At 56.6% G+C, this 25,678-nt stretch overlaps 2 protein-coding genes across 2 annotated transcripts; one reads left to right on the top strand and one right to left on the bottom strand.

Annotated features, from left to right (window-relative positions):
- Positions 1-277: 277 nt before the first annotated feature.
- FABP3 (fatty acid binding protein 3) lies at positions 278-3,940 on the top strand. Its single transcript, XM_074555387.1, has 4 exons — positions 278-439; positions 1,236-1,408; positions 3,378-3,479; positions 3,654-3,940. The coding sequence occupies exons 1-4, from the start codon at positions 367-369 to the stop codon at positions 3,705-3,707; spliced, it is 402 nt and encodes a 133-aa protein (XP_074411488.1). The 5' UTR covers positions 278-366; the 3' UTR covers positions 3,708-3,940.
- Positions 3,653-25,553, bottom strand: ZCCHC17 (zinc finger CCHC-type containing 17). The gene is made up of 8 exons (XM_074555386.1): positions 25,393-25,553; positions 25,080-25,187; positions 23,945-24,002; positions 23,411-23,511; positions 23,233-23,324; positions 20,724-20,824; positions 17,899-18,047; positions 3,653-5,382 (listed from the first exon to the last, which is right to left on the bottom strand). Exons 2-8 carry the CDS (start codon positions 25,119-25,121, stop codon positions 5,218-5,220), a joined length of 708 nt encoding a protein of 235 aa, XP_074411487.1. The 5' UTR covers positions 25,122-25,187; positions 25,393-25,553; the 3' UTR covers positions 3,653-5,217.
- Between the last annotated feature and the right edge of the window lie 125 nt (positions 25,554-25,678).

Genomic DNA, 25,678 nt, shown 5'->3' with positions numbered 1-25,678 from the left:
TGTCGCACACTGTCGCGGGTCTGAGGTGGGCACACACCCCTGTGCCCGGGCACATCTCTCGCCCCGAGGGCCCCTGGGGCTGTGCCCGGCCTGTGCCGGGGGCTCGGTGCGGGGTCCGGGGCGCGGTGCAGGAGCCGGGGGGCGGTGGCGGGGCCGGGGCGCGGTGCAGGAGCCGGGGGGCGGTGGCGGGGCCGGGGGCGGTGGCGGGGCCGGTGGCCGCTGGCAGCGCTGCCGGGTGTATTTCTGGAGCGCGCTCCGCTCTTTCCAATCATGTGATGGGGACATTATTTAAGGCGGCCGCGGGGCCGCGGCAGCTGCAGGCGGTGCCTCGCTCGCAGCCGGCCGGACCCCCCTCGCCCCCTCGCCATGGTGGACGCCTTCGTGGGCACCTGGAAGCTGGTGGACACCCAGAATTTCGATGAGTACATGAAGGCGCTGGGTGAGTGGGCGCGGCTGAGAGCGGGCTGCAGTCACATCACCTCCTTTTTTTTTTTGGGTTTTTTTTCTATGCCCCCCCAATTTGCCCGCCGAACCCCCGCCCCCACACGGGGTCTGGGGGGGGGGCTGCAGGCGGAGGGGAGGGGGGGGGTCACTGCTGCCTCCGTGGGTGGTTTAGGGGGGCTCTGGGGCTTCGTGCACGTGGCGCTGGGCTGGGTGAGGGGATCCCAGCCGGGTGAGGGGGAGGTGGCTGAGAGGTCTCGGGCTGTGTGAGGGGGTCTCGGGTGGGTGAGGGGTCTCGGGCTGGGTGGGGGGTTCCAGGTGGGTGACGGGTTCCAGGCTGGGTGAGGGGAGCCCTGTCTGAGTGAGGGGTCTCGAGCTGAGTGAGGGGGTCCCAGGTGGGTGAGGGGTCGTGTCCTTCCCGTGCCCCCCCCGGCACAGATTTTGGCAGAGGATGGCGGGATGAGATGCCCCCCGTGGGTGCTGGGGGTCGCTCAGGAGCCCCCCAGCTCCCGATCGCCCCAAAAGCCAGAGCGCCCCAGCCCAGAGCAGTGCGGGGAAGGGGGGACAGACACAGACACCAGCCCCCCTCACCCAGCTCAGGGTGGGTGGGTGCTGCCTGCATCCATCCCCCTGGCCCCCTCTCTGCTCCGGCCCCGGGGGCGCACGGAGCCCCCCAAGACAATGAAGGAGCAGCAGTTTTGGGGTTCACCCTGCGCCAGCACGGGGAGGAGGAGCTCGGGGGTGATGCGGGGCTGGGTGTCTGCACCGTGCCCTCCTCACCCCTCGCTCCCCAGGCGTGGGCTTCGCCACGCGGCAGGTGGCCGGCTTCACCAAGCCCACCACCATCATCGAGCTGAACGGCGACAAGGTCACCGTGAAGACCCAGAGCACCTTCAAGAACACCGAGATCACCTTCAAGCTGGGCGAGGAGTTCGACGAGACCACGGCGGACGACAGGCACGTCAAGGTGAGCCCCGAGCCCCGCCCGCCCCACGGCACCCCCGAAAGGCTCTGTGGGCTCCGGGGCATCGCTCCATCACCCCGGGGCTCCACCCTGGCTGCCCCACCTCTGTGCCCGCCGGGGCTGCTGCTGGAGCCTGGTGCCGTCCCGGCAGCCCCCCCGAATCCGTTCTGCAGCGGGGCTGTCCCGGGGCAGGAGGAGCTGCCGGGAAGGTTGAGCAAGAGCCGGGCTGGCGAGTGCCAGCTTGCTCAAGAGGAGGCCGGTGGGGCGGTGAGAAACGTCCCTGCTCCGGGGAAAGGGGGGCACCACCCCTGTTTTCTGAGCCCACTGCCCTCTGTGCCTGCCCTCGGAGCCGGCAGCGCTGCAGGGATGGAGCTCCGGGACAATCCCAGCTCCGGGACAATCCCAGGGCCGGGACAATCCCAGCTCCGGGACAATCCCAGCTCCAGGACAATCCCATCGTGTCGGTGCCACTCCAAGGGCTCATCCCAGGGCTGTCCCTCCATGGGGAGCTCAAACCTTCCCAGCCAGGCTGATCCTCCCTGTAAGAGCAAGGGAATAAATCACCTGAGAGACAGCAGTGACTTTCCTGGCCTCTCCCACCCTGCAGGGACATTTTCCCTCGAAGGAATGGCCCAGCTGCTGATTTTTCCTAGATTCCAGCTGCAGCTCTGGGCCCCACACCCAGCCCGGGGGGCACTCGGGAGGAACCTGGGGGCTCTTTGGCCACAAACCCCTTTCCTGGCCCCAGAGCAGGGAGCACAAAGGGCCGGGCTCGGTGTGAGGCTGGGGGAAGGGGCTGAGTGTGAGTTCCCTCCCTCCAGCCCCAGTTCCTGGCTGCTGTTCAAGCAGCAGAACAGAGCAGAACGTGTGACCGCCGTGGCTCCTGCCCAGCCCCGCCGTGCCCTTGGGGTGTCCCTGGCATGTGATGGGTCAGGGGGCCAGGACGGCTGCCCGAGAACGGGGCTGGACAGGAGGGGTCAGCCTTGGGGTGCAGGGAGTTGTGGGGCACCCATGGAATGGTTTGGGTTGGAATGGATCTAAAGTTCATCCAGTGCCAGCCCTGCCATGGCAGGGACACCTTCCAGGTGCCAGGTGCTCCAGCCCCAGTGTCCAGCCTGGCCTTGGGCACTGCCAGGGCTGCAGGGGCAGCCACAGCTGTGTCAGGGCCTCACCCCCTCCCGGGAGGAATTTCTCCCCAGTGAATTCCATCCATCCCTGCCTCTGGCTGTGGGGCACCCAAACCCTGCGGGTACCCAAACTTTTGCACAGCTGAGCAGTGGGGGGACCCATCTGTGGGGGGAATTGGGGTCTGAGGGAGCACCCAGAGCCTTGTGGGGGTCTGGGGCTGAGGCACACCTGGCCAGACCCCAGCCATGGGGGCACTGAGGGGCAGCCCCGGCTCTGGAGGGCTGGGTGGGGGGCACAGGGCAGGATGGGGACAGGCAGGAGGTGCCAGCGCTGGTGCCCGCGGCTGTCCCGGCACGGCCCTGCCCTGCCTTGCGTGCCGCTGTCACCGTAACCTTGGCACGGGCCGGGCTCTGGGGGCTGAGTCAGCAGCGGCGCTGTGCAAACAGCAGCGCGGCGAGCAGGGGCGCGTTTGCTGCAGCAGCCGCTCCAAAACCCTCGGCGGGCCCTGCAGGGCAGGGAAGGTTCCATTCCAAACCCCGATCCCTGCCCCGCCTCTCCGGTCCCCGGGGAGCGCGGCCGGGACAGGTCCGGGCGGCCCCGGGGCACGGAGGGCACGGTGACCGTGCCGGTGGCACCTGGGGACACAGAGGGACACAGGGGACAGCCGAGGCTGTGACCTAGTGCGGGATCCGGGCTGGGCTGAGCGCGGCTGGCCCAGCCAGGCGGGGATGGTGCCAGGTGGGCACCCCCAGGCTGGTCCCGAGCCCTGCAGGGCTCCAGGGTCCCCTCTGAGGAATAAACCCCAGAGAGCAAAATAACCGCGGGTCTCAATCCCTCCCTGCAGTCCTTGGTCAAACTGGACGGAGGCAAACTCGTCCACGTGCAGAAGTGGGACGGGAAGGAGACATCGCTGGTCCGGGAGCTGAAGGATGGGAAATTAGTTCTGGTAAGGAAATGGCTTCATTCTGAGTTCCCACCTCGGGAATGGTTTTATTCTGAGGTTCCCAACACAGAACTGGTTTTATTCTGACGTTCCCACCTCGGGAATGGTTTGAAGTGGGCAGAGCCCAGCTCGGAGCAGGCAGGGCAGCACTAACTCCCCTCACCTCTCTGCCCCCAGACTCTCACCATGGGCAACGTCGTCTCCACCCGCACCTACGAGAAGGAGACATAGACGCTGTCGCAGGTGCCCTGCCTGTCACCCGGTGCCACATCGTCCCCACCTCCTGGCCCCGTGCCAGGCACAGCTTCCCGTGGGCTCGGAGCCCCAGCGGGGCCGCCCCTGCCCCGCCCGGCGCCTGCAGGGGCTCCAGGGGCTCGGGGGGTGCTTTCGTGGTTCGTTGTTGGGTTCTTTTTTAATTGATAGTGGGAAAAGTCACATGGAAAAATAATAAAGGTGTTGTTACAGCTGTGTGCTCGGTTTATTCGGGAAAAGGCGTTTTGGGCACAGGGACGGCAGGGATGGGGTTAATGGGCGCTGGTCCCAGAACGGGGATCATCCTGGCTGGCCGGGTGCTCTCCGGGAATGCCCTTCCCAGGGCAGGAGGGAGCCCCACAGCCCAGAGAGGGGCAGGAGGGACCCCCACAGCCCAGAGAGGGGCAGGAGGGAGCCCACAGCCCAGAGAGGGGCAGGAGGGAGCCCACAGCCCAGAGAGGGGCAGGAGGGAGCCCCCAGCCCAGAGAGGGGCAGGCTCCCCTGGTGAAGCAGCTCCCCCGGCACAAAGCTCCTGAGCTCCTGTCCGGGTTTGGGAAGGGAAATGGCCCCAGAGGGGGAGGCAGCCATGGGGAGCCGGGTGGGAAGCACAGGGAGGGATAAGGGGAGGCTGCATCAGCACTCCCACCCCTCCTGCCACACCACCAGCTGCCAGTCCCAGCTCCCTGCAGGAGCTTCCCCCCTTCACATCTGTCCCAGCAGGGCCGAGCTGCTCCTGGCACCCTCCCCTGCCATCCCCTCCCCTGACCTTCAGCTCCAGTTACAAGATTTATGCTCCCTCCTCCAGAAGGCTTCTCCTATGGGTTACCTCAGCACACACCCCCTTCCCAGCCCAGGGAACCTGGGGAAGCAGCCAGAACTTCCCAAAAAACCACTTTTCCATCTCCTCCACACAGCCAGCACTGTTCTCCCCCTGCCCAAGATGAAGTGGAGGGCACAGAAGAAAGGAGCAGGTACAAAGTGCAGCTGCAGAGAGCAGATTTATTTCCCATCCCTTTCCAAGGCAGCAAACACTGCACAGTCCATGTTTACTCCCAGTATCTCCACTCCCCCATGTGCTCCTTGCTCCTCCACTCCTGGTGTTTGCAGAGAGGCCGAGGGAGCCGGGGCAGGTTTGCAGCCCTGAGCTCTGTGCCAGGGGCTGTGCTGCCACCAAACCTGTGCCCAGCACGGTGGGGGCCTGGCTGTGCCACCCCCAGCTCTGCAGCTGTCCCAGGAGCTGGCAGCAGGACAGCAGGACACGAGGCTGTGGCACAGCAGAGGTGCCCTGCAGGCTGTCACGAGCCTGTGCTGGCAGCACTGTGGGACAAAGGGGCAGCCTGTGCCCAAGGTGACAGAGGACAGCTCGTACAAGGTCAGCACCTGTAACACCTCACACTCCTTTGAAATCAACTCCTTGTCCTTGAAGCAGGGCAGGCTGGTCCCTGTAGCAGCCACGGCAGCAGCCCAGCCTGCCCTGCTCACCCCAGGGCTACTTCTTGTGCTTCTTCTTCTTCTTCTTGGGAGCCTTGCTGGCTTTCCTGGAGTGCCTGGGCCTCTTGCTGGAGGGCTGAGCTCCATCACTGTCTGAGGCCGAGCTGGCCGAGTCCGACTCCGAGGACGGCCTGGCCTTGTGCTTCTTCTTCTTCTTCTTCTCCTGGGAAAACACAGCAGAAACCTGGCAATGTGGGAATGACCTCCCTGGTGCCCAGCAAGGCAGCACAAACCCTTCTGGGCCTGCTCCTGCATGGAAAGGGCACAGTGCTCCAGGAGGCAGGAGTTAAACAGCACTGCCAGCCCTCAGCATGGCAGGAGTCAGAGCAGAGGGGCAGCAACGTGGAAATCCATGGCTGGAAAACCCTGGGTAAGTCATGGAAGGAGAATTCTTGCTCTCATTCCATATTTTCATTGTTCTTTATTAATAAAAGTTGGAAGGATGAAGCGTTTTTGCCCAAAAATGGGATTTCTAAAGCAGCCCACCCATCAGCCCCAGCCTGCCAGGACAGGAGCACCCAAACACGCCCAGCCCAGGCAGGAGAGCCCAAGGAGCAGCAGCACAAGGTCAGTGCCCTCCTGCAAGATGTGGCTCCTTGCACAACCTCCCGAAAGATTTCACCACCCCCTCCTCTTTCCCAACTTCCTCTGTGGCCCTTCCTGTGCATCAATTTCCTCTGCACCCCTTCCTGCTCCCCAAGTCCTCCTGAACCCCTTCCTGCTCCTCATATTCCCAATGTACCTTGTCTTACTCCCCAATTTCCTCTGCATCCCTTCCTGCTCCCCAATTTCCTCTGCATCCCTTCCTGCTCCTCATCTTCCCAATGTACCTTGTCTTACTCCCCAATTTCCTCTGCATCCCTTCCTGCTCCCCAATTTCTTCTGAACCCCATCCTGCTCCTCATCTTCCCACTGCACCTTGTCCTGCTCCCCAACTTCCTCTGTGCCCCTTCCTGTGCATTCAATTTCTTCTGTACCCCTTCCTGCTCCCCAACTTCTCCCACACTCCATCCTGCTCCTCATCTTGCCCTCGCACCTTGTCCTGCTCCCCAATTTCTCCTGAATCCCATTCTGCTCCCCAACTTCCCACTGAAACCTATCCTGCTCCCCAACTTCTCACTGCCCCCCAATTTCTCCTGAACCCCATCCTGCTCATCTTCCCACTGCAAAATGTCCTGCTCCCCAACTTCCCACTGCACCCCTTCCTGCTCCCCAACTCCTCCCGAACCCCATCCTGCTCCTCATCTTCCCATGCTCCCCAATTTCCTCTGCACCCCATCCAGTTGATTCCTTCATACACTCTCCTGCTTCCCAGTTTTCCTTGCCCACCCTCCCATTCCCAAACTTCCCTTCCGCCCTCCTGTGCTGCTCTCTCCCTCATGCTGTTTCTGCAAAGCCCTGAAGCAGCAGCTCCAGACTGACCCTTGGCAGCAGCATGAGAACAGTTGGGGTTGGGATAAAGCCCATGAAAACTCTGAAATGGATCTAAACTCTCCAATTTGTGGCAAAGCAACAGGCAGAGATTACCCTGAGGCCTGGGGAGCACTGGGATCACCCCAAGGCACACCAGCAGTGTTTAATGATGCAGGATGGCAATTCAGGGATATTTAATCAGGGCACAGGTCTGGGGAGAAGATCTGATTGATCCCAGGGTTCATCCCTGCATCCCCATCCAGCAGGGAGCAGGAATGCTCCCAGCAGCTCCCGAGGGCCTGGCAAAGCCCATCCTGCAAAAACTGAGGTGTTCCCTGCCCTTGGCTCAGGGAAGTGAAGGGAAGCAGCAGAATGGGCCTCTAGAATATCTCCACATGGTGAATGCACAGCTGCAGCTTTGTGTCCCAGCTCAGCAGCACCAGGATCCAACAAGGATCCAACTCCAGCCATGAGGGACTTTCCTGGCAAAAGGCTCTGAGAATCATGGAATGGTTTGGGTTGGACGGGACCTCAAAGGCCACCCAGTGCCACCCCTGCCATGGCAGGGACACCTCCCACTGTGCCAACGTCCAGCCTGGCCTTGGGCACTGCCAGGGCTCCAGGGGCAGCCACAGCTGCTCTGGGCACCCTGGCACAGCCCAAACCTCTCTAACCAGCCCTTGCCAGCCTACAAACCCCCTGTGGCAAATGGCACTGGGGGCACCTGCAACCAGCCAGGAAATCATTCTTTCCTTTCCTTTCTCCATTTGCTGCAATGGGTTTTGGTGCTGGTTTCCATCCTTGATTGAGGAATGTGAATGCCAGAGTGGTTTGGGTGGGAAGGGATCTTCAATGGCAGCTGATTGCAGCCCAGGGCCACCTGCCACTGTGCCAGGTGCTGCCAGCCCCAATGTCCAGCCTGGCCTTGGGCACTGCCAGGGCTCCAGGGGCAGCCACAGCTGCTCTGGCAATTCCAGCCCAGCCCCTGCCCACCCTGCCAGGGAACAATTCCCAATTGCCAAGATCCCATCCAGCCCTGCCATTCCTCTGGCACTGGCAGCCATTCCCTGGCTCCTGTCCCTCCATCCTTGTCCCCAGTCCCTCTGCAGCTCTCCTGGAGCCCCTTCAGGCCCTGCAAGGGCTCTCAGCTCTCCCTGGAGCCTTCTCCTCTCCAGGGCAGCACCCCCAGCTCTCCCAGCCTGGCTCCAGAGGGGCTGATCAGGAATTTTTGCCCTGTTTGAGGCCTCAGACAGAGAAGCCAAGGAAGGTTTCAGGATCAGAGATGGCCACTGAGGTGAACAAAGCCCTGGACAGGCTTGGACAGCCCCAGGGAGGGATGTGGCACAGCAACCTCAGCTCAGGGCTCTGACTAACCCAGATTTTAAGCATTTATGTCCAAATTGGATTGAGTGTGCAAGCATCAGGCCCAAAGGGAAAAGGAAAGGAGCTGGCAGCTGATTTTTAATCAAACAGAACTTTTTTAGGGAGCTGGAAGAGCAAAGACAACACCCAGAGCTGAGCATCCAGATCCCTCTGGGATTCCAGGGAAGGGAGCAGAGGATGGAGTGGCTCCACACCCACCAGACCTTTGGCACATTTTGGCTGCATAACAGCAAATAATGTCACCCAAAATTGGGTCTGTTTTCCTGAGGGGTAACAACAGACTCAGCACAAAGTCCCTGAGCCACAGAGAAAAGGCAGAACCAAATCCTTCCAGTCTAGGAGGATGGGAAGGGGTTAAACCCTCCAGAGAAGGGGATGCAGCAAGGAGAATTTTCTCAAGCTTCTCCAGCCCGTGCACATGGTGAGAAAGTCTGACAGGACCTTCACAAGCAAGAGTTTCATTCCAGAGCTTGGGAAACTTTGTCAGGATGTGAGGGCTGCAGGCAGGACAGGATGTCACCCACACTGCTGGGGATGGAGCAGGACAAAAAGCACACATGGGCATTGTGCTGGCTGGAAAGAATCAACAAACCCTCACTCTCCCCTTTTGGGGGGTTCTAACAGCCAAGATCACTCCAAGAGAGACAAATCCCTTTTCTGGCACACAGTGGGGCTCTTGGGGTGTCCTGTGCAGGGCCAGGAGCTGAACCAAGTGATCCCTGTGTCTTTTCTAACCCTGCATATTCCAGGATTCTCAGGTTCTTCCAGTGCAGAAGTGCAGGCAGAACAGCAAACACAGCCTGGGCTGGAAATGCAGCTGGACACAAGGAGAGCTGAGCATCCCAGAGGAAAAAAATGTGTCTGCTCCATGGCTGGAAGGGCTCTGGAGCACCTGGGACAGTGGGAGGTGTCCCTGCCTATGGAAGTCGGAGGGAGAGATCCACCCTTATTGATCAGCATCACTCCACTTTATTCATCAATCAGGCACCTTTTATAACAGTGTTAATTCACTTCATGCACATTGCAAAATCTGAGCTCCTGATAGGTTGTAGAGAAAACTTCAGTTCCTCCTTTTGTTTACAATACCTGAAGTTAGTTTACTGAAACCAAGATCAGTGTTCTCACCATGATATGGAAGTTTCCCAAAACCTTCATCTCTATTCCCAGACTGACTGACTGCTCCCGGTAGCAGCCAAGGACAGAACGGTCTGAGAATCTTGTTGTTTATATGAAAGGTGGCTGAGAACCTTAATTATTTACAGAATCAAGCCTGGGAAAGGCTGCTTTTTTCCTTTAGCTGAATCCTTTCATGGCCTCTTTCTTTAAGCCATGCTTGAACCAGGCTGTCCACACCTGCCCATGGCAGGGGTGGCATTAGATGGGATTGAAGGTCCTTCCAACCCAACCCATTGCAAGATTTCATGATTTTCAGTAGCAGGAGGCAGCACTGCTGCACTGCAGGAGCAGCAGCCTGGCCCAGAGCTTTCCTTCAGTGCAGCACCTGGAGATCAGCACTGGGCTCACCAGGGAACTCTGAGCAGGGGATGGAGCACTGGGGGCACCAGGAAATTCAGTTTCCAGCCCAGGGACTGCCCAAAGCCCAGGTTTGTGCCTGCAGGGACACCCTGAGCTGCCAGTGCCCTCCAGGCAGGCTGGATGGGGCTCAGCTCAGCCCTGGCACACCCAGCCCTGGCACACCCAGCTCAGCCCTGGCACACCCAGCTCTGGCACACCCAGCTCTGCACACCCAGCCCAGCTCTGCACACCCAGCTCAGCCCTGGCACACCCAGCCCAGCCCTGGCACACCCAGCCCAGCCCTGGCACACCCAGCCCTGGCACGCCCAGCTCAGCTCTGCACACCCAGCTCAGCCCTGGCACACCCAGCCCAGCTCTGGCACACCCAGCTCTGCTCTGGCACACCCAGCTCAGCCCTGGCACACCCAGCTCAGCCCTGGCACACCCAGCTCTGCTCTGGCACACCCAGCTCAGCCCTGGCACACCCAGCTCAGCCCTGGCACACCCAGCTCTGCTCTGGCACACCCAGCTCAGCTCTGCACACCCAGCTCAGCTCTGGCACACCCAGCTCTGGCACACCCAGCCCAGCTCTGGCACACCCAGCTCAGCCCTGGCACACCCAGCCCAGCTCAGCCCTGGCACACCCAGCTCTGGCACACCCAGCTCTGGCACACCCAGCTCAGCCCTGGCACACCCAGCCCAGCCCTGGCACACCCAGCTCTGCACACCCAGCTCAGCCCTGGCACGCCCAGCCCAGCCCTGGCACGCCCAGCCCAGCCCTGGCACACCCAGCTCAGCTCTGGCACACTCAGCTCAGCCCTGGCACACCCAGCTCAGCCCTGGCACACCCAGCTCAGCTCTGGCACACCCAGCTCTGGCACACCCAGCTCGGCCCTGGCACACCCAGCTCGGCCCTGGCACACCCAGCTCTGCACACCCAGCTCAGCCCTGGCACACCCAGCTCTGCACACCCAGCTCAGCCCTGGCACACCCAGCTCAGCCCTGGCATACCCAGCCCAGCCCTGGCACACCCAGCTCTGGCACACCCAGCTCAGCCCTGGTACACCCAGCTCAGCTCTGGCACACCCAGCTCAGCCCTGGCACACCCAGCTCTGCACACCCAGCTCAGCCCTGGCACACCCAGCCCTGGCACACCCAGCCCAGCTCTGGCACAACCAGCTCTGCACACCCAGCTCAGCCCTGGCACACCCAGCCCTGGCACACCCAGCCCAGCTCTGGCACACCCAGCTCAGCCCTGGCACACCCAGCTCAGCCCTGGCACACCCAGCTCAGCTCTGCACACCCAGCTCAGCCCTGGCACACCCAGCTCAGCCCTGGCACACCCAGCTCTGCTCTGGCACACCCAGCTCTGGCACACCCAGCCCAGCTCTGGCACATCCAGCCCAGCTCTGCACACCCAGCTCAGCCCTGGCACACCCAGCTCTGGCACACCCAGCTCTGGCACACCCAGCTCTGGCACACCCAGCTCAGCTCTGCACACCCAGCTCAGCCCTGGCACACCCAGCTCTGGCACACCCAGCTCCGCTCTGGCACACCCAGCCCAGCCCTGGCACACCCAGCTCTGCACACCCAGCTCAGCTCTGGCACACCCAGCCCAGCCCTGGCACACCCAGCTCTGCACACCCAGCTCAGCTCTGCACACCCAGCTCAGCTCTGGCACACCCAGCTCAGCTCTGCACACCCAGCTCAGCCCTGGCACACCCAGCTCAGCCCTGGCACACCCAGCTCAGCCCTGGCACGCCCCGCTCTGGCACACCCAGCTCAGCCCTGGCACGCCCAGCCCTGGCACACCCAGCCCAGCTCTGGCACACCCAGCTCAGCTCTGGCACACCCAGCTCAGCCCTGGCACACCCAGCCCAGCTCTGGCACACCCAGCTCAGCCCTGGCACACCCAGCCCAGCTCTGGCACACCCAGCTCAGCTCTGCACACCCAGCTCAGCCCTGGCACACCCAGCCCAGCTCTGCACACCCAGCTCAGCCCTGGCACACCCATCTCTGGCACACCCATCTCTGCACACCCAGCTCTGCACACCCAGCTCAGCCCTGGCACACCCAGCTCTGGCACACCAACTCAGCCCTGGCACACCCAGCTCAGCTCTGGCACACCCAGCCCAGCCCTGGCACACCCAGCCCAGCCCTGGCACACCCAGCCCAGCCCTGGCACACCCAGCTCAGCTCTGGCACATCCAGCTCTGCACACCCAGCTCAGCCCTGGCACACCCAGCTCTGCACACCCAGCTCTGGCACACCCAGCCCAGCTCTGGCAAACCCAGCTCAACTCTGCACACCCAGCTCAGCCCTGGCACACCCAGCTCAGCTCTGGCACGCCCAGCTCTGCACACCCAGCTCAGCCCTGGCACACCCAGCCCAGCCCTGGCACACCCAGCTCAGCTCTGGCACACCCAGATCTGGCACACCCAGCTCAGCCCTGGCACACCCAGCCCTGGCACACCCAGCTCAGCCCTGGCACACCCAGCTCAGCCCTGGCACACCCAGCCCTGGCACACCCAGCTCAACCCTGGCACACCCAGCTCAGCCCTGGCACACCCAGCTCTGGCACACCCAGCCCTGGCACACCCAGCTCAACCCTGGCACACCCAGCTCAGCTCTGGCACACCCAGCTCTGCACACCCAGCTCAGCCCTGGCACACCCAGCACCCCCCCACTGCATTTTGGGGCAATGTCTGGAGGGGATTTGGGAAGGCAGCTCTCAGTCAGCCTCACACAGAGCTGCCCTTCATGGCCCCCTGCACATCCTGCCCCACCTATGGAACCAGCACAGCAGAACACAACACAAGCGCTCCCAAACCTCTCCCCAGGCCCCTGAGCAGGCTGGGCTGGAGCCTCAGTGCTGGTTTGATGGAATTCCTTCCCTGCTGCTCCAGAAACTCCTCCAAGAGGGGCCCCTTCAGCACTGCAGGCTCCCTCCTGTCCTGTGTGAGCAAACTGCTCCAGGCTCTGCTCTCTCCTAAAGGTATCTGGGGTTGAGATAAGAGGGGAGTGCCCAGAACTGTCCAAGAAGTTGAAATATTTTTCACCAGACCCTTCTGAAGAGTTAAAATCCCCTTCCAAGACTTTGTGAAAAACAGCAATGGATTCCTAACGTCTGTCTGCACCCCCAGGGTGTGCCAGGAATCCTTTTAGGCTTCTTCATTTCATTCTTTTTCCTCATTCCAGCAGCCAATTTCATTCCAAACAAGATTCATTACACCAACCTAAAGGTGCTTTTGCATCCTCTGTTGGAGGAGCAGTCAGAATGAAGCTGAGGAGAAGAACCAAGCCTGGAGTCAATAAATAAAGACAGCCAGATTCAGAAAAATTTTGAAGAAAACAATGTGTGAAGGGCTGTGGCCTCTTCATGCCATGGAAGAACCAGTAAAACCAGTAAAACTGAGGATGGACCAAGGCTGGATGAGCCCCAGGTCACAGAACAAACACACTTAGGTGTGGTCTGAACATGAAGATCTGCAAATCTTCCACAAGGTGGGGAAAAGAGCAGCAAAATCATAAAAAAGCCCCAATTTCAAAGGCCATCCAAAACCTCCTCAGGGATGAGCTGTTCCACGTGCAATAAAGCTCACAAGGAACTTTGAAATGGATCCAAAGCCCCAAATTTGAGGTTGTGTGAGCAGAAGATGGGATAAACATGGAGAGTTTCAATGCAAGGGTTTTCCCTCAGTCAGCACTGCAGGTTTTTCCTTGCAGGATGAGAAGGGCTCAGCCATTCCCAGCCTCCCACACAGCCCAGCAGGGACACTGCTGCTCCCACAGGAGCCACCTCAGCCCTGACCCCAGCAGGAGCAGGGACACAGAGCCTGCTGTCCCACACAGCCCCAGCACAGCCCCAGGGAATCCTGCAATTGTTCAGGGTGGAAAAGCCCCCCCAGATCAGCAGAGCCCCAGCACGTCCCCAGGTGCCACCTGCACGGGGTTCAGGAGGGATGGGGACCCCACCATCAGCCCTCTCTGTGAAGGGTTTGTCCCAAAGATCTGTGTGGGAGATGGGATATCAAAGGGGAAAAGCAAACAAATCTTCAAGGAGAGTCAGAGGGGAGTGAGGAGAACCCCTCCATAAATCCTCAAACAGATTGCTGAGATGGCAGGAAGGCAGGATTTGGAGATGTGGGGTCACAGTAGGTGCAATGCCCTGGGCCAGGGGACAGTAAAAACGGGGATCCTGCACCAGTGGCTCAGTGTTTGCTGGCTCCTCCTCTGCACTTCAATCCTGTCCTGTTCTGGGAAAGGGGAGAAGGAGCAGCTGCACACTCCTGTGTTAGGGTGCAGGGATGGGGGAGAGCAGCCATGGTGTTGCTCTGCCAGGCTGCACACATGGAAAACCTTTAAATTTCTGGTTTTTCTAACTTGCCTTGGGCTGAGCAGTGGCAACCCTAAAGCTCCCTCAGCACAACTGAGGCTGTTTGCTCTCACCCCTCAGAGCATCCCTGGCTGTCCCCTCCTGGCAGGAGCTGTGCAGGGCCACAAGGGCCCCCTGATCCCCCTTTTCCCAGGCTGAGCCCCTTCCCAGCTCCCTCAGGATTCTCCATTCCCTTCCCTGTTCTCCCTCCATCACCCCTTTCCTCAGGGGTTACAGGGGACAGGACAGGGCTCAGCACTGCCAGCCAGGATGTGGCACTGCCACACCAGTGCCACCCCCACACAGAGACCCAAACCCAGCTCCAGCCTGGGAATCCTGGGGGGCTCAGGCAGGAGGGAAATCAGGAGCTGGGAACCACTGGGAAAGTAAAGAGGAAAAAAAAGGGGTGAGGATCCTGAAGGAATCTCTGGGAAGAGTAGAAAAACCCCAGAAGATGCAAGGAAATATTAGATCCAGGAAGAGGAGAAAAACTCCTCAGACAGGAGGGAAATCAGGAGCTGGGAAGCACTGGGAAAACAAGGTGAAAAAAAGGGGGTGAAGATCCTGGAGGAGTCTCTGGGAAGGGAAGAAAAACCCCAGAAACTGGAAAGAAATATCAGATTCAGGAAGAGAAGAAAAACCCTTCAGGCAGGAGGGAAATCAGGAGCTGGGAACCACTGGGAAAGTAAAGAGGAAAAAAAAAAAGGGGTGAGGATCCTGAAGGAATCTCTGGGAAGAAGAGGAAAACCCCAGAAATTGCAAGGAAACATCAGGCTCCAGCCTGGGAATACTGTGATGCTCAGGCAGGAGGGAAATCAGGAGCTGGGAACCACTGGGAAGGCAAGGTGAAAAACTGGGGATGAGGATCCTGAAGGAATGTCTGGGAAGAGAAGAAAAACCCCAGAAACTGCAAAGAAATATCAGATCTAGGAAGAGGAGAAAAACCCTTCAGGCAGGAGGGAAAAGCAAGGTAAAAAAAAAAAAAAAAAAAAGGGGGTGAAGATCCTGAAGCAATCTCTGGGAAGAGGAGAAAAATCCCAAAAACTCCAAGGAAACATCAGGCTCCAGCCTGGAAATACTGGAGGGTTCAAGCAGGAAGGAAATCAGGAGCTGGGAAACCACTGGGAAGGCAAAGTGAGGGGGAAAAAAAAGGGGGGGATGATCCTGGAAGAATCTCTGGGAAGAGGAGAAAAACTCCAGAAACTGGAAAGAAATATCAAATCCAGGAAGAGAAGAAAAACCCTTCAGGCTGGAGGGAAATCAGGAGCTGGGAACCACTGGGAAAGTAAAGAGGAAAAAAAAAAGGGGTGAGGATCCTGAAGGAATCTCTGGGAAGAAGAGAAAAACCCCAGAAATTGCAAGGAAACATCAGGCTCCAGCCTGGGAATACTGTGAGACTCAGGCAGGAGGGAAAACAGGAGCTGGGAACTACTGGGAAAAAAACCAAAAAAGGGGGTGAGGATCCTGAAGGAATCTCTGGGAAGAGGAGAAAAACGCCAGAAAACTGCAAGGAAACATCAGATCCAGGAAGAGGAGAAAAACTCCTCAGGTAGGAAAGAAATCAGGAGCTGGGAAGCACTGGGAAAACAAGGTGAAAAAAAGGGGGTGAAGATTCTGGAGGAGTCTCTGGGAAGAGGAGAAAAACCCCAGAAGATGCAAAGAAATATCAGATCTAGGAAGAGGAGAAAAACCCTTCAGGCAGGAGGGAAAAGCAAGGTAAAAAAAAAAAAAGGGGGGGTGAAGATCCTGGGGGAATCACTGGGAAGAGAAGAAAAACCCCAGAAACTGCAATCAAACATCAGGCTCCAGCCTGGGAATACTGGGGGGCTCAGGCAGGAGGGAAATCAGGAGCTGGGAACCACTGGGAAAGCAAGGTGAAATAAAAGGGATGAGGATCCTGGAGGAATCTCTGGGAAGAGGAGAAAAACCCCAGAAGATGCAAGGAAATATTAGATCCAGGAAGAGGAGATAAACCCCTGAGGCAGGAGGGAAAAGCAAGGTGAAAAAAAAGAAAGGGGGTGAGGATCCTGAAGGAATCTCTGGGAAGAGGAGAAAAATCCCAAAAACTCCAAGGAAACATCAGGCTCCAGCCTGGAAATACTGGAGGGTTCAAGCAGGAAAGAAATCAGGAGCTGGGAAACCACTGGGAAGGCAAAGTGAGGGGGAAAAAAAAGGGGGGGATGATCCTGGAAGAATCTCTGGGAAGGGAAGAAAAACCCCAGAAACTCCAAGGAAACATCAGATCCAGGAAAAGGAGAAAAACCCTTCAGGGTAAGAGGGAAATCAGGAGCTGGGAACCACTGAGAAGACAAGATGAAAAAAAAAAAAGGTGGTGAAGATCCTGGGGGAATCACTGGGAAGAGAAGAAAAACCCCAGAAACTGCAATCAAACATCAGGCTCCAGCCTGGGAATACTGGGGGGCTCAGGCAGGAGGGAAATCAGGAGCTGGGAAACCACTGGGAAAGCAAAGTGGAAAAAAAAAGGGGGTGAGGATCCTGAAAGAATCTCTGGGAAGAGAAGAAAAACCCCAGAAAATCACAAAATGCTGATCCTGAGCAATCACAATCATTAATTTTATGGCTCTGACACTCAGTGGAGAGGCAGCTCCCTCCTCTCATTTCAAACTTGTGTCACACACAGGGAGGGGACAGGCCAGCAGGGAGAGTGTCCCTGAATGCACAGAGCTGTTCCCATGTGCTGCAGAGCCCTGGAGCTGCAGGCAAGCAGGGCAGCACATGGAGCTCCCAGACAAGATCACAGCAGGCACTCCACACTACAAGGGAACCATTCATCCCCAGGATCCCACATCCTGCCTCCAAAAAAGCTCCAAGTTTTATTATTGCAGCTCTGGAAAACATCTGACAACTTTTGATGTCACCCTTGAGAAGGGAGGGAGATCAAAGGAACGAGGGAGATTTCAAGGAAAGCTATTAATCCACCAAGGCCAAAAAAATCAGGAACAAAGTGAGGACAGTGCCCCACATTTCCTGTAGGGTCAGCAGGGCAAGACTCCACTGGGAATCCCCATGCTGGATGGGCAGGGGTAGGATAACAAGTTGTCTGTGCACTTCTTTGTGTAATTTTTCCCTAAAACTTTTAAATAATTTGAGCTTTTTCTGCCTGTTGTCACTCTCCAGGATACAGAGAGGCCACAGAGTTGGAAAGAGGGGAAAAATAAGAGAAAAGGTTTTGGAAGACAAATTAAAAGTGGGAACGTGAAGGTGCCGATGGAAGAATTAATTTATTGAAGTGTTGAACTGGATTGTGGCTGCCCTGGATGTGGCTGGAGCAACCTGGGAGCATGGCAGGGGTGGGGTGGGATGGGATTTAAGGTCCCTTCCACCCCAAACCCTCTGGGATTCTGTGAATACTCATCCCTGAACAACCCTGCCCACCAAAAGCTCCTGGCCTGGGTTCAGTCTCACCTGTGTTTGATTTTCTCTCAGCCTGCTCTGAGCCAGAGGTCAAACACAGCCTGGGAAATGTCTCTGATCTGGTGCCACGTTCACAGGGACACACATTGCTCTGCAGCCTGGGAATGCTCCCTGTGCAAACACAGCCAGGGGTTTTCCCCCAGAGTGTGCAGATAAACCCAATTCCCTGGCAGGGTCAGGATACCCCTGCAGCCAGCAGGGCACTGGGAAGAGAGCAAAGAAGGAGAAAGGAGGAGAACAGGAATCACAGGATTGAGAAGCAATGCCTGCAGAGCCTCACAAAGACCAGGAAAAACAATAATCATCTTTTTCTCACTCTAAGAATATCTCTGAGGGCTGTGTGTTGTAGCTAGAAGAGAACTTGGAAATAGAAGGAGAAAACACAAGAATTAATAGGAAATTTCTACAGATTTCTACAGAATCTGCCCAAACCTGAGGCACCTTCTGAGCCCACACCTGGCTACTCACACCCACCGTGCTGGAGTAACTCAGTTGTAACCACAGAGCAAATCCCCATCCCCAGCTCCTTCTCCAGGCCAGCCAGAGGCCACCTTGTACCTTTTTCCTCTTTTTTGAAGACTCCTCAGCCTGGCTGATCTTTTTGTCCCCTCCATGCCCTGCTGCTGCCCCCTCCTCTTCCTCCTCCTCTGGAATGAGGCTGTATTTGGTTCCTCCAGGCTGCATGAAGCACTCCTTGGCAAAGTGACCTGGCAATAAAAATAAAAGGTGTTTGAAGGAACAACCCAGCCTCTTCTCCTTTTTTTTTGTTCTTTTTTTAACAAATGCACTTCACACACCTGAAGTGCTGCCAAGGCTTTTTTGATTATCAGTCTTTTTCAAGGAGAAAATCTACACTGGGCATTTTTTATCCTGAAATTTCAGCTGGTTGAACATGCCCTGATTAAACAGAGAGGGAACAAACATCACCCAGGTCATTCTGGAGGGATTAGTTAGGCAAAAGAGAAAATATTCTTGTCTCAACAAGTCAAAATCTGGCTCTGCAGGGGCTTAATCAGCCTAGAAAAGAATGGAGGAAAGGTAAACTGGTGTGATTGGCACCTGGAAAATGAGCTAAAGGCACAAAGAGAGAGAAATTCAGCTCTTCTGGTTCTGCCCTTTCTACTCTGGAGACATCAAAGTTGACCTACTAAGCTGCAGGGAAATTTGGAGAGCTGGCACCTGCTGTTAGGAGGAGACACCATTATTAAAAATAGGCATAATCTTGGTTTTGGGGTTCTTTAAAATAGTGTTTTATACATAAGAGGTCTTTAAATAGTAATAATTCTTTAAAATAGTATTTTAAGGCTATTTCTCTATGAGTACAAAGGCCACACTCAGCATTAACCTCCTCCAGAATAGCACGAGCCCCATGAACCATTTCCTCCAAATAACACAAGTAGGGCAGAGAAAAAACTCCTGCACAAAAAAACACCTTGCACCTCAGCAACTTGAATAAATCCCCTGAAAGGCACCACAAAATCATCTTCACACTGCTGAAGCAGGCAGGACATCATTTCAGAGGGCACAAACTTGGTTTTAGCTCTGAGACACAGCTCCAGTGTCCCAGCTGAGCTGGAGCTTCCATGGATGGGTGTTCACAGTGGGATCACCTGCTGAAGGTTGGTTTGCTTCTTAGAAACCAAAATCAGAGTAATTACCCCAAATGGGGCTCAGCAGTGGGGATGGTCCCTCCTGCACTTTGCTGAGCCCCAGAGATCAGCTCCATGCACAGCACAGGCTGTTCCTGTGTCACCTGTCCCTTGGTGTCCCCTGGCACAGACAGATTTTATGGAAAATCCTTTCCTTAGGGTTTTTCCTCCTGAGAAGCTGGGAGGCCTCAGGAACAAAATGCAAACATTGATTATCTGCTGCTGTGGAATGCAACAGGTGCATCTGTGATTGGTCTCATGTGGTTGTTTCTGATTAATGGCCAATCACAGTCAGCTGGCTCAGACAGAGAGCCGAGCCACAAACCTTTGTTTTCATTCTTTGCTATTTTATTCTTAGCCAGGCTTCTGATGAAATCCTTTGTTCTATTCTTTTAGTATAGTTTTAATGTAATATATATAATAAAATAATAAATCAGCCTTCTGAAACATGGACTCAGATCCCCATCTCTTCCCTCAAACTGAGACCCCTGTGAACACCATCACAGTCCCCCAGTGCTCTGGGGACTGTGACAACTTTGCCACCCTGAAGGGACACAGCGGGGCTGTCATGGAGCTGCACTACAACACGGATGGCAGGTGAGGGCAGGGGCTCTGTGCTGCTCAGGGAACAGGGCTGGAGCCCCAGGAGGGGCTGAGGGAGCTGGGCAGGGGCTCAGCCTGGAGCAAAGCAGGCTCAGGGGCCCTTGTGGCTCTGCACAGCTCCTGCCAGGAGGGCACAGGGACAGGAGCAGAGGGAACGGCCTCAGGCTGGGCCAGGGCAGGCTCAGGGTGGGCACAGCAGGAATTTCCCCATGCAAAGGGGGCTCAGGCCTTGCCAGGGGCTGCCCAGGGAGCTTTGCAGTGCCCATCCCTGCAGGTGCCCCAGCAATTCCTGGAGGTGGCACTCAGAGCTCTGCGCTGGGGAGAGGGTGGGCATTGGGCACAGCTGGGCCTCGATGTCCTTGGAGCTCTTTTCCCACCTCAGTGATTCTGCCTCCCAGCAGGAGGCACAGAATGGTTGGGGGTGAAGGGATCACCTGGAGCAGGTGACACAGGGACACATCCAGGGGGTTGGGATGGCTCCAGAGAGGCAGACTCCACTCCCTCCCTGCTCCCTCTCACTCCCCACAGACAGAAGTTCTTCCTCACAGTGAGGTGCAGCTCGTTGTGTTTCATTTTCTGGCCATCACTCCTTGTCCTGTCCCTGAGCAGAGTCTGCACCATCCTCTGACACCCCTGGGATATTTGTGTGCATTTATGGATTCCCTCTCAGTTTTCTTCTCCACAATAATCAAGCCCAGCTCCCTCAGTCTCACCTCATCTCTCCAATCCTTCATCACCTCTGTGATGAAGGCCCTCCACTGGCAAAAGGAGTGTGATTTTAAGGAATAAAATAAGTTTTTGAAGGACTTGAATTAAATCTTTTGGTTTTGTAGCAAGTGATAAAAACTCCCTCCTCTAAAGGACAAACACAGAACTAAAATTCAATCCTTACAAGCACATGTAACCATGTCAGCAGCTGTGGCTGCCCCTGGATCCCTGGCAGTGCCCAAGGCCAGGCTGGAGCCCCTGGGATGGTGGGAGGTGACCCTGGGGACTGCAATCAGGTGGGATTTAAGGTCCCCTCCAACCCAAACCATTCTGGGATTCCAACCACGAGACAGACACTGATATAACCCCACCAAGGGTCAGGGCCTGGCAGGGACAGAGCCAAAAGCAGCAGCCCAGCCCCACCTTTGCAGCCACACTTCTTGCACACCGTGTTCAGCACGGCCTCCAGGGTGATCTTCTGGCTCGTGTAGTCCCTGAAGGAGCGTTTCTTCCTCTCATCCTGCCTGGGGGGACAAGAACAGCTCCATTTTCACCCCATTCTCATCTTTATCCCTCATTTTTGTTCAAACAAAAGGCTTTCACATTTTTGTATGGCCCCAAGGCTTCTAAAGGTTATTTGGTGTGGTGGCTTTGGTTTGCTAATTTGAGATTTTGCTAATTTCTTCACAGAGAGCAGCAGACACAAGCTCCCAAGGATTTCTCCTAGGGAAAGGCAGTGAGAAGCTCAGAGAAGAAGAGAAAACAATTCTTATTTCTATTCTCTGCTCCTGTTGTTTGGCACATGTGGAATGTGTTATGGAGATTGTTTACCCAAAGTGATTTGTTAACTGGACACTGGTGAGGGCTGTTTTGATTCCTTGGATAATTGGGTCAAAGGTGTGTGCTGGCTGTCTCAGACACTCACAGGTTTTGCTTTAGTATCCCTTCAGTGTAGCACCTTTTAGTATAATATGTGATTTATATAGCATAGTATTTTAGTATGTAATTTAGTATAGTATTAGTGTAATAAATTAGAGCTTAATAAAGCATTTGTTCAACCTTCTGAGTCATGGAGTCAGAGCACATTATTCCCTACATTAATAATGATTTTTATAAATGTCTCCTGCTGCAATGCACCTGCAGGGTTAGGCCACAGTGGGCACAGCCAGCCTGCTCCTGAGTTTGCTATTAAAGCCTCAGGGATTCCTCAAGGCTGTGGGAACATAAATTGTGCAAATGAAGAAAGAAGAGGCTGAAAAACCAAATACCAAGATGGCAAGAACAGGATGACAGAGGGCTGTGAAACACCTGCACTGTGACCAATCACACACTGTGAGAAATGCACAGAGAGCAAGGCAAAGGCACCACTCAAGCAGTGTGTACTTAGCAGTTTGCAGAATCTATAAAAGTGTGTGTGAATGTAATAAAGGCTTCTGCTGAATCACAATGGTCAGTTGTGCAGGAGTCCTGGATTTCCTGCAATAGTTTCCCATGCAAAACCAGCACATTCTCAAAGTCAAACTTTCTAAACCCAAAGAGCAGAGCTGACCTGGCTTGGGCACTGCCAGGGATCCAGGGAAGCCACAGCTGCTCTGGGAATTCCAGCCCAGGGAACAATTCCTTCCCAAAATCCCATCCATCCCTGTCCCCTGGCAGGGTGATAATTAGCATTGATCCCATGATTCACAGAATGTTGATCAATATCTATCTTTTTTAAAAAACCCATTGCTTTTATAGACAGTTACAATACAGACAGACTTAATTGGTTCCTCTAATCAAAACCCCATCACCACTGGTTAATTAAGAAACCACCCTTTGGTAAACAAATCTCCAGAGCACATTCCAAACGTTCACAGCAACAGGAGCAGCAAGTGAAGATAAAAATTGTTTCTCATTCTTTTCTCTGATGCTCTCTCAGCCTTTCTCAGCACAATGCCTGGGAAAGCTGTGCTGTTCTCTGTGGCCAGAGAGCTGCTGCCACACAGCCCTGCCCTCTGGCAGAGAAAGCCATGCCCTGTGGGCAGCCATGCCCCGTGTTCCATAGGGAGCCATGCCCTGTGTCCCATAGGAAGCCATTCCCTGTGTACCCTGGGCAGCCATGCCCTGTGTTCCATAGGCAACCATGCCCTATGCCCCGTGGGTGCCCTGTGTCCTACAGGAAGCCATTCCATGTCCCTTGGGCAACTGTGCCCCCTGGGCAGCTGTGCCCTGTGGGCAGCCATGCCCTGTATCTCATAGGAAGTCATTCCCTGTGTACCCTGGGCAGCCATGCTCTGTGTTCCATAGGGAGCCATGCCCTGTGTCCCTATGGGCAGCCATGCTCTGTGCCCTATAGGAAGTCATGCCCTGTGCCCCACAGGCAGCTGTGCCCTGTGCCCCATAGAAAACCATTCCCTGTGCCCCCTGGGCAGCCATGCCCTGTGCTCCATAGGGAGCCATGCCCTGTGTCCCTATGGGTAGCCATGCTCTGTGTCCCATGGGAGGCCATTCCTTGTGCCCCTGGGCAGCCATGCCCTGTGCTCCATAGGGAGCCATGCCCTGTGTCCCTATGGGTAGCCATGCTCTGTGTCCCATGGGAGGCCATTCCTTGTGCCCCTGGGCAGCCATGCCCTGTGCCCTGTGTCCCACAGGAAGTCATTCCCTGTGTCCCTGTGGGCAGCCATGCCCCGTATCCCACGGGCAGCCATGCCCCCGTGCCCCATGGGAGGCTATTCCTTGTGCCCCATAGGATGCCATGCCCTGTGCCCCATAGGATGCCATGCCCTGTGCCCCATAGAAAACCATTCCCTGTGTCCCCTGGGCAGCCATGCTGTGTGTCCCCTGGGCAGCCATTCCCTGTGCCCTGTGGGCAGCCATGCCACATGTCCCATAGGATGCCATGCCCTGTGCCCCCTGGGCAGCCATGCCCTCTGTTCTGCTCAGATTTACCCACTCAAGGGAAACGTTGTTGGGATCCAGGTCCTTCCCCGTGCCTTGGTGAACAACCTTCATGGAGAGGGAGAGCTTCAGCTTGTCATCCTTCATCTGCAAAGCACACAATGAGCAGAGTGTTAAAATGGAACCTAACAGTGTTAATGAACACCCAGGGTATTGGATTTTAATTAGGTTACCTCTCTCCCAATGAGCTTCACCCAGACCTTGTCCCCCACGTCGAGCATCTCTGAGGGTTTGTCCACAGGGCAGGAGGACATGTGGGACCTGTGCACCAGGCCTGGGGGGGGACACAGGGGACACAGTCAGGCCCAGGGATGGGACAGAGGGGACACAGTCAGGCCCAGGGGATGGGACAGAGGAGGAGGAAATTGAGTGAACTGCAGAATTTCTACAGTTCTGCCATTACCTTTAAATAAATCTCAAAAATATCCTAAAGTTCCCCAAACCTCCACTAAAATCTGAAGGTAAAAAAAAACCCCAAAATATGTAGAATTTCCCAAAATTCCACCCCAACTATCCTGAAGTTGCCAAAAACTCCTTTGAGTATTTTTCTGTAATCATGCAAAAGACCATCAACTTCTAAATGCTTTCCAAATACCTTTCTAATTTAGGAAAAATTCATTTTCTGAGCTTTTTCTGAAAGCCTTTAATTCTGAGCTGGCTGCTTGCCTCAGCCACAGCAACAATGAAATGATTTCACAGACACCAACCTTGTTTCCTGCAGCCTGGGATTTTGATAAAGGCTCCATAATCTGTCACTGCAGCAACCTGGAGAGAAAACCCAGAGCAGAGACTGAGGAAATCCCTTCCCAAAGAGGGGAGAAGCTGCACAGCGAACCTGCTCTGCTCACTGAGCTGGAGATTGGCACAGAATCAGGGAAAGGTTGGGCTGGAGGGACATTAAATCCAATCTGGTGCCACCCCAGGGACACCTCCCACTGTCCCAGGTGCTCCAGCCTGGCCTTGGGCACTGCCAGGGCTCCAGGGGCAGCCACAGCTGCTCTGGGCACCCTGGCACAGCCCAAACCTCTCTAACCAGCCCTTGCCAGGCTACAAACCCCCTGTGGCAAATGGCACTGGGGGCACCTGCAACCAGCCAGGAAATCATTCTTTCCTTTCCTTTCTCCATTTGCTGCAATGGGTTTTGGTGCTGGTTTCCATCCTTGGTTCAGGAATGTGAATGCCAGAGTGGTTTGGGTGGGAAGGGATCTTCAATGGCAGCTGATTGCAGCCCAGGGCCACCTGCCACTGTGCCAGGTGCTGCCAGCCCCAATGGCCAGCCTGGCCTTGGGCACTGCCAGGGCTCCAGGGGCAGCCACAGCTGCTCTGGCAATTCCAGCCCAGCCCCTGCCAGGGAACAATTCCCAATTGCCAAGATCCCATCCAGCCCTGCCATTCCTCTGGCACTGGCAGCCATTCCCTGGCTCCTGTCCCTCCATCCTTGTCCCCAGTCCCTCTGCAGCTCTCCTGGAGCCCCTTCAGGCCCTGCAAGGGCTCTGAGCTCTCCCTGGAGCCTTCTCCTCTCCAGGGGAGCACCCCCAGCTCTCCCAGCCTGGCTCCAGAGGGGCTCCAGCCCTGCAGCAGCTCCGTGGGCTCCTTTGGACTCTCTCCAGAAGCTCCAGGTGCTGCTGATGTTGGAATTCCGAGCTCTGCAGGTGGGGAATCAGGTGACAGAACACATTCAGCTCTCCCCTGCTGCCCCCACACCTGCACATGAACAACAACTCCACAGACACAGGTGTGTGCACCTGTACAGAGCTCTCTGCCACCCGAACCTCCCCACGCTAAACCCCGGCTGAACCAACAATGAATTCAGCCAGAGCACGGCCCCGGCCGCTACCGCACCTCGCCCTGGAAGATGGAGTAGAGCTCGGGGAGCGGCTCCATCGCCTCCCTGGGTGCGTGACAGCCAGCGGGATCCACGCCACGCTACCGCATCTCCTCTGCAAGATGCTGAGGAAAGAAACATTTCATTAATGCCGAAAACCCCCAGAGGGCCCTCAGAGAGCCCTCGGGGAGCCCTCAGAGAGCCCCCCCAGAGTAGGGCTGGAGGCCCCCCGCACCCCCTCACGCCCCTCAGCGCTCCACCCGCTTCACGACTACAGATAATAAGGGATGGACTTGAGTGGAACCCGCAGTGCCCCAGTGCAGAACTGACCCGGACCGGCGCGATGGGACAAGACGGCTCTTCCCGGAGCCCACGGGGCGGTGAGGGTTCGTCAGTGCCCGCGGCAGCGACACCAGCACACCGCCATTGCCTCAGCCACCCCCGCCATAACCCCCTCACGATGAGAGGCCGCGCTCCCCGCCAATCACAGCGCGCAATGTTGCCGTGTAGCGCCCCACAATCAATCAGCGTTACCCATGCTACCCAGCGCGCGCTCTCCACCAATCAGAGCGAGGCGCGCCAGAAGGCGTCCGCGCTCCCCGCTCTATCCCCGGCG

Source organism: Zonotrichia albicollis, chromosome 20 (genome assembly GCF_047830755.1).
Source record: "Zonotrichia albicollis isolate bZonAlb1 chromosome 20, bZonAlb1.hap1, whole genome shotgun sequence".
NCBI lineage: Eukaryota > Metazoa > Chordata > Aves > Passeriformes > Passerellidae > Zonotrichia > Zonotrichia albicollis.
Note: the sequence above shows the minus strand (reverse complement) of the source record. Positions and strands in the feature narration are given on the sequence as shown.